The 8,297-nt window shown below is 47.6% G+C and overlaps 1 protein-coding gene across 1 annotated transcript; it reads left to right on the top strand.

The window, feature by feature from the left end:
- Window positions 1-676: 676 nt before the first annotated feature.
- On the top strand, window positions 677-7,782 carry hsd17b8 (hydroxysteroid (17-beta) dehydrogenase 8; the record flags this gene model as incomplete). Its single annotated transcript, XM_080538189.1, has 9 exons — window positions 677-722; window positions 4,415-4,617; window positions 4,872-4,988; window positions 5,239-5,334; window positions 6,389-6,474; window positions 6,988-7,072; window positions 7,233-7,275; window positions 7,522-7,596; window positions 7,725-7,782. The coding sequence occupies 9 exons, from the start codon at window positions 677-679 to the stop codon at window positions 7,742-7,744; spliced, it is 771 nt and encodes a 256-aa protein (XP_080394315.1). The 3' UTR covers window positions 7,745-7,782.
- Between the last annotated feature and the right edge of the window lie 515 nt (window positions 7,783-8,297).

Here is an 8,297-nt window from a genome sequence, read left to right as displayed (position 1 = left end):
TGGTCGGTTGCTTCATGGAACCACAAACAACATGCTAATTATATGGATATGATAATTAGACATGAAACGGGGTTCAAGCCATCCACTCATCATCATCAACCCTCTTCTTGCGACTTGGTGATTTGACCCCAACCCCGCCAGTCCCATTGATGTACTTGCTGAACTAAGTGACCTTTATTTAGAACTGTTTTAATAGCGTCTACTCGGAACCAAAAAGGTTCTACAGTAGATGTGGTTCTCAGAAGAGGGGAGTGCATGTAAAAAGGTTCTACAGTAGATGTGGTTCTCAGAAGAGGGGAGTGCATGGAAGGCCTACTGGTCTGTCTTGTGTTCAAGCAGAGGAGTGACTGAAACCCAGCAGAGTTGTACTTCTCTCTTCCATCCACTAGAGGCAGCAGAGAGCACTACTGTCTCAGGATGAACCAAGTGACCTGGATTTAAAACTGTTTTAATATGAAATTATTCGTTTGATTTGCGTGCCTTGCAATTATTCCGTTTATTTTTGTTTTTTGTTTTTTATTTCATAGATCGCTTAGCTTTCCCCAAACTTGTTAGAGACAAATTCCATGACCATGTGTACCGATTTTCAGAACAATCTGATTCTTTAATGGACAAAACCCGTTCTGTGGCGCCAACTCGTGGATAAAGAGAGGATTACATCAATAAAAGCATAATCATGGCGGCCACCAGACGGCTCATATCAAGGTTGACAGTTGTCACGGGTCAGTTTCTCCTTATGCATGTTTATTCAAGCATTGACCTAATAATACAGTTGGTAAATACAACTGCACATACTCCAGCCTATTGTTAGGTTAGATAAAATGGTAAAATAGGCATATCATTGTCCGTCTAGAAAGTGTGTGGCTCTGTTGACTGCTGCAACTTTTGATTGTAGCTAAACTACTACTATCCAGGCTTATTTTGATAACATTTAAAATAACATATACATCTAAATGCTGCATGGATGATGCACTGGCTCCCGATAGCAGCTCGCATCAGATTCAAGACCCAGATAAGTCTCGCAGTCAGTTCTCAGCCTTGACTGTGCCCTGCACCCTGCCTTCTCTTGACCCCTCACAGAAGTCAGCTTGTTGTCTTTCTCTCTCAGGAGGAGGCTTGTTGTCTCTCTCTCTCAGGAGGAGGCTTGTTGTCTTTCTCTCTCAGGAGGAGGCTTGTTGTCTTTCTCTCTCAGGAGGAGGCTTGTTGTCTTTCTCTCTCAGGAGGAGGCTTGTTGTCTTTCTCTCTCAGGAGGAGGCTTGTTGTCTTTCTCTCTCAGGAGGAGGCTGGTTGTCTTTCTCTCTCAGGAGGAGGCTGGTTGTCTTTCTCTCTCAGGAGGAGGCTTGTTGTCTCTCTCTCTCAGGAGGAGGCTTGTTGTCTTTCTCTCTCAGGAGGAGGCTTGTTGTCTCTCTCTCAGGAGGAGGCTTGTTGTCTTTCTCTCTCAGGAGGAGGCTTGTTGTCTCTCTCTCAGGAGGAGGCTTGTTGTCTTTCTCTCTCAGGAGGAGGCTTGTTGTCTTTCTCTCTCAGGAGGAGGCTTGTTGTCTCTCTCTCTCAGGAGGAGGCTTGTTGTCTTTCTCTCTCAGGAGGAGGCTGGTTGTCTCTCTCTCTCAGGAGGAGGCTGGTTGTCTCTCTCTCTCAGGAGGAGGCTTGTTGTCTTTCTCTCTCAGGAGGAGGCTGGTTGTCTTTCTCTCTCAGGAGGAGGCTGGTTGTCTTTCTCTCTCAGGAGGAGGCTTGTTGTCTCTCTCTCTCAGGAGGAGGCTGGTTGTCTCTCTCTCTCAGGAGGAGGCTTGTTGTCTTTCTCTCTCAGGAGGAGGCTTGTTGTCTCTCTCTCAGGAGGAGGCTTGTTGTCTTTCTCTCTCAGGAGGAGGCTTGTTGTCTTTCTCTCTCAGGAGGAGGCTGGTTGTCTTTCTCTCTCAGGAGGAGGCTGGTTGTCTTTCTCTCTCAGGAGGAGGCTTGTTGTCTTTCTCTCTCAGGAGGAGGCTTGTTGTCTCTCTCTCTCAGGAGGAGGCTTGTTGTCTCTCTCTCTCAGGAGGAGGCTTGTTGTCTCTCTCTCTCAGGAGGAGGCTTGTTGTCTCTCTCTCTCAGGAGGAGGCTGGTTGTCTTTCTCTCTCAGGAGGAGGCTTGTTGTCTTTCTCTCTCAGGAGGAGGCTGGTTGTCTTTCTCTCTCAGGAGGAGGCTTGTTGTCTTTCTCTCTCAGGAGGAGGCTGGTTGTCTTTCTCTCTCAGGAGGAGGCTGGTTGTCTTTCTCTCTCAGGAGGAGGCTTGTTGTCTTTCTCTCTCAGGAGGAGGCTTGTTGTCTTTCTCTCTCAGGAGGAGGCTTGTTGTCTTTCTCTCTCAGGAGGAGGCTTGTTGTCTTTCTCTCTCAGGAGGAGGCTGGTTGTCTTTCTCTCTCAGGAGGAGGCTTGTTGTCTCTCTCTCAGGAGGAGGCTTGTTGTCTTTCTCTCTCAGGAGGAGGCTGGTTGTCTCTCTCTCTCAGGAGGAGGCTTGTTGTCTCTCTCTCAGGAGGAGGCTTGTTGTCTTTCTCTCTCAGGAGGAGGCTTGTTGTCTTTCTCTCTCAGGAGGAGGCTTGTTGTCTTTCTCTCTCAGGAGGAGGCTTGTTGTCTTTCTCTCTCAGGAGGAGGCTGGTTGTCTTTCTCTCTCAGGAGGAGGCTGGTTGTCTTTCTCTCTCAGGAGGAGGCTTGTTGTCTCTCTCTCTCAGGAGGAGGCTTGTTGTCTTTCTCTCTCAGGAGGAGGCTTGTTGTCTCTCTCTCAGGAGGAGGCTTGTTGTCTTTCTCTCTCAGGAGGAGGCTTGTTGTCTCTCTCTCAGGAGGAGGCTTGTTGTCTTTCTCTCTCAGGAGGAGGCTTGTTGTCTTTCTCTCTCAGGAGGAGGCTTGTTGTCTCTCTCTCTCAGGAGGAGGCTTGTTGTCTTTCTCTCTCAGGAGGAGGCTGGTTGTCTCTCTCTCTCAGGAGGAGGCTGGTTGTCTCTCTCTCTCAGGAGGAGGCTTGTTGTCTTTCTCTCTCAGGAGGAGGCTGGTTGTCTTTCTCTCTCAGGAGGAGGCTGGTTGTCTTTCTCTCTCAGGAGGAGGCTTGTTGTCTCTCTCTCTCAGGAGGAGGCTGGTTGTCTCTCTCTCTCAGGAGGAGGCTTGTTGTCTTTCTCTCTCAGGAGGAGGCTTGTTGTCTCTCTCTCAGGAGGAGGCTTGTTGTCTCTCTCTCAGGAGGAGGCTTGTTGTCTTTCTCTCTCAGGAGGAGGCTGGTTGTCTCTCTCTCTCAGGAGGAGGCTGGTTGTCTTTCTCTCTCAGGAGGAGGCTGGTTGTCTTTCTCTCTCAGGAGGAGGCTTGTTGTCTCTCTCTCTCAGGAGGAGGCTGGTTGTCTCTCTCTCTCAGGAGGAGGCTTGTTGTCTTTCTCTCTCAGGAGGAGGCTTGTTGTCTTTCTCTCTCAGGAGGAGGCTGGTTGTCTTTCTCTCTCAGGAGGAGGCTGGTTGTCTTTCTCTCTCAGGAGGAGGCTTGTTGTCTCTCTCTCTCAGGAGGAGGCTGGTTGTCTCTCTCTCTCAGGAGGAGGCTTGTTGTCTTTCTCTCTCAGGAGGAGGCTTGTTGTCTCTCTCTCAGGAGGAGGCTTGTTGTCTTTCTCTCTCAGGAGGAGGCTTGTTGTCTTTCTCTCTCAGGAGGAGGCTGGTTGTCTTTCTCTCTCAGGAGGAGGCTGGTTGTCTTTCTCTCTCAGGAGGAGGCTTGTTGTCTCTCTCTCTCAGGAGGAGGCTGGTTGTCTCTCTCTCTCAGGAGGAGGCTTGTTGTCTTTCTCTCTCAGGAGGAGGCTTGTTGTCTCTCTCTCAGGAGGAGGCTTGTTGTCTTTCTCTCTCAGGAGGAGGCTTGTTGTCTTTCTCTCTCAGGAGGAGGCTGGTTGTCTTTCTCTCTCAGGAGGAGGCTGGTTGTCTTTCTCTCTCAGGAGGAGGCTTGTTGTCTTTCTCTCTCAGGAGGAGGCTTGTTGTCTCTCTCTCTCAGGAGGAGGCTTGTTGTCTCTCTCTCTCAGGAGGAGGCTTGTTGTCTCTCTCTCTCAGGAGGAGGCTTGTTGTCTCTCTCTCTCAGGAGGAGGCTGGTTGTCTTTCTCTCTCAGGAGGAGGCTTGTTGTCTTTCTCTCTCAGGAGGAGGCTGGTTGTCTTTCTCTCTCAGGAGGAGGCTTGTTGTCTTTCTCTCTCAGGAGGAGGCTGGTTGTCTTTCTCTCTCAGGAGGAGGCTGGTTGTCTTTCTCTCTCAGGAGGAGGCTTGTTGTCTCTCTCTCAGGAGGAGGCTTGTTGTCTTTCTCTCTCAGGAGGAGGCTGGTTGTCTCTCTCTCTCAGGAGGAGGCTTGTTGTCTCTCTCTCAGGAGGAGGCTTGTTGTCTTTCTCTCTCAGGAGGAGGCTTGTTGTCTTTCTCTCTCAGGAGGAGGCTTGTTGTCTTTCTCTCTCAGGAGGAGGCAGTGGCATCGGCAGGGCTGTATGCCAACGCTTCGCCTCTGAAGGAGCCACCGTGGTGGTTGCTGACATCAACCAGGAGTCGGCTGATCAGACACTAGCCAAACTTGCCCGTGACCACAAAGGGCAGGATCACATGGCGGCTGTTGTGGATGTGTCATCAAGGGAGAGCATAGAGAAGCTGGTCACCAGCATACAGGTCTGACTGACGCACGCACGCACGCACGCACGCACGCACGCACACACACACACACACACACACACACACACAGTGTGCATCTGTGATAGTTATCCTAAATCAAAGCTACTTCTTGAAACCATAAATCAGTTCTGTAATTATTTCCCCTAAATCTAAATGCTGCTTTAGAGTGGTGAATGAACAGCATCATAGATTCAGTCATCATCAGTAATGTGCTGGGACATAAAGTGCTGTCCTCCCTTCCCCTCCTCCAGTGTCACTACTTCCAGCCTCCCTCAGTGTGTGTGAGCGCTGCCGGCATCACCCAGGACGAGTTCCTGCTGAACATGGAGGAAGATGACTTTGACAAGGTCATTCGTGTCAACCTCAAGGTATCTTCGTACCTTATCAAATATATTCTTCACTTGACCAGGAAAAAGGCACAACGCACCCAAAACCAACTTCAACAAAGGAATTGAGTCTTCCTTTAAGGGTCGGTGACTCATCTGGGTTGAACCTCTGAAATATAACAGTAGATAACAGTAATTCATAATAGCAGTTGACTTGACTGTAACTTCCCTGTTCCTTCCTCCTCTCTCTACATTCCCTCCATCTTGATTCCTCCCCTCTTGTCTCCATCAGGGAACATTCCTCCTCACTCAGGCTGTCTCCAAGGCACTGGTTGCTTGTGGTGCTCCCAAGGGCTCCATCATTACTGTGGGCAGCATTGTAGGCAAGGTGAGTCAGACCTCTTTACTGTGGGCAGCATTGTAGGCAAGGTGAGTCAGACATCTTTACTGTGGGCAGCATTGTAGGCAAGGTGAGTCCGACATCTTTACTGTGGGCAGCATTGTAGGCAAGGTGAGTCCGACATCTTTACTGTGGGCAGCATTGTAGGCAAGGTGAGTCAGACCTCTTTACTGTTGGCAGCATTGTAGGCAAGGTGAGTCCGACATCTTTACTGTGGGCAGCATTGTAGGCAAGGTGAGTCCGACATCTTTACTGTGGGCAGCATTGTAGGCAAGATGAGTCTGAGATCTTTACTGTGGGCAGCATTGTAGGCAAGATGAGTCTGACATCTTTACTGTGGGCAGCATTGTAGGCAAGGTGAGTCAGACCTCTTTACTGTTGTCACTCTAGATTTAGGGTCATTAGCTCTCAATAGCTTTACTATGTGACGGCAGCTGGTAAGAACTGTGAAGAAGTCGGCAACTGACCATGTGTTCAGACTTTTATTCAGAAACATTTTTATACATTTCAATGTTGTTGAAAATCAATGACACACTCGCTAGACAAGTCAAAATGTGGCAATGCAATGGATTCAATGAGTAATCCCCACTACTACCTAGTCAGTGTAGAGTAGTGGGGATTACACACCGAATCCATTGCATTGCAATATTTTGGCTTGACTAGCGAGTGTGTCATTGATTTTCCAAAACGTTACATTTACATCTTTCAGAACAAAAGTCTGAACAATTTGATTGGTTGCTAACTTGTTCCTGGTTTCACCTTCCGTCACATATGCCAGTATTGTTCCATTTCTCAGTGAGACAGTTTGTGCTAGCGCCAAAGACATTTGAAACTGAGAACGTCAAACAGCGAAGTGAGTGAATGCCCGCAAAGTAGTATGCAGGCCAACGTCAACAGGAGAGTGGCAATTTATTTACAGGATATAATCGTTTGCTGAATTTCTCGCCTTCAACATCCTTTGGTGTCAGCATGCCATTGCTTGCTCGGATGAACGAGTTAAAAGCGGCTATTAGCAATTCTTTGTGTTTGATGCTCTGAACAGGTAGGCAACATTGGACAAGTCAACTACACAGCCTCCAAAGCGGGAGTTGAAGGCCTGACCAGAACTGCTGCCAAGGAACTCAGCAGGTGAGACTTAACTTAACTCTATTTTAGCTTCTTTTCACAGCCAATGGTGTATCTCCCACACAACGCCTGTTATGCTTGTAGGTGGACCGGTCAGTCACATCATTGTGAGCATCAACAGCCCGCCCACATCTGAGTACACATACTGTACATGCGTGGGTTCTACAGTGCGTCAGCGCTCTGCTAGGCCGGTCCCTTAGATATACGATACCAGGTGCTATATGTGAGTTAAGTGTTCAACAAACAATGTCTCTATCTCTCTCTCTCTCTGTCTCTCTCTCTCTCTCTCTCTCTCTCTCTCTCTCTCTCTGTGTCTCTCTGTCTCTCTGTCTCTCTCTCTCTGTCTGTCTCTCTCTCTCTCTGTTTCTCTCTCTCTCTGTTTCTCTCTCTCTCTCTGTGTGTCTCTCTCTCTCTCTCTGTTTCTCTCTCTCTCTCTGTCTCTCTCTCTGTGTCTCTCTCTCTCTCTCTCTCTCTCTCTCTCTCTCTCTCTCTCTCTCTCTCTCTCTCTCTCTCTAGATTTGGGATTCGGTGTAACTGCGTGCTACCAGGGTTCATAACCACACCCATGACTGATAAAGTGCCCGAGAAAGTGATCAGTAAGGTAGGACTGAGTTCTCGTTTCCTATCAGATCCAAACATCCCCTCGGGTTGTTCATATGAGAATGAATGTGTCATACACGTATGTTAAGAAAAGTGTCTAAAACATGCTGTGTGTGTGTGTGTGTGTGTGTGTGTGTGTGTGTTTATGTGTGTGTGTGTAGATTACTTCTATGGTGCCACTTGGAAGGATGGGCGAGCCTGCAGGTGAGCTGATGGTGGAGGAAATGGTGCAGGTAGAAATCAGAGGACGGGCTCATTGTAATGCAGTGTAGCGTTTTGTACCGTTCCTGATTCCGTTCCATGCATTACATTGAGCCCGTCCTCCGATTTCTACGTCCACCAGCCTCCCCTGAATCGTATAGATACATCTCTGTTCTACTAGAAACTCAGTGCGCTGTACCGTTTATAGAACATTGATAAGACCTGTACTTCCTGTCTCTCTCCCTGTAGAGGTAGCTGACGTCTGTGCCTTCCTAGCTTCTGATGACAGTCGCTACATCACTGGGATCAGTATAGAAGTCACAGGTAATGAACACCTGGAACGCAGGATGCTGTTTTAAAGGGACATGCTTTGAAAGAAAACATATATATATTATATATATAAATATATAAATCATATTGTCCTGATAATGGATTTCATTATCTCACTCCAGGAGGCCTTTTCATTGGCTGAGCCAACTTCCCATCATCTTCACGAAGACCTATAAGAAACATATTCCTGCCATGCCTTACCTTGTAATTGAACTGATCATGGAGATCATTGAACTGATCACGGAGATCATTGTTTATAAATCTAGTCAATATGTACAGTGTAAATCAATGTCTGTTCAAGAAATTAAAACCTATATTTATAACTTTTGAGACAGAGTGATTTTTATTAGCTGCTACACACTTAACCTAAGCCCTCTGCAGGAGAGCCACAAACCAAATGTTTATGGTTTAGTTAGAAACGTTGAACAGAAAACAGAGAGAACTCTAAGCCCAGAAAGAAACAAAGGCAGTGGAACTAAACAAAAACAAAATAAATGAACAAAACGAGAGAAAGAAAGACAGAGCAGTGGACTGGAGAGGGAGGCAGCCTTTATTTTAGCTCATCGTCTTACATCAGCTCATCGCAGGTGCCAATCTAATCAGCAACACTTCTACAATATGTATCAGGTGAGTTTGAATATAAAGCTGTCTTACCACAGTGCCCTATCTGTATTGCACTTCTACAAGTATTGCAG

The sequence above is a fragment of the Nansenia antarctica genome, assembly GCF_963989245.1.
Source record: "Nansenia antarctica genome assembly, chromosome: 8".
NCBI classification, from domain to species: domain Eukaryota; kingdom Metazoa; phylum Chordata; class Actinopteri; order Argentiniformes; family Microstomatidae; genus Nansenia; species Nansenia antarctica.
The sequence above is the reverse complement of the archived record's forward strand: the minus strand, read 5'-3'. Positions and strand labels throughout refer to the sequence as shown.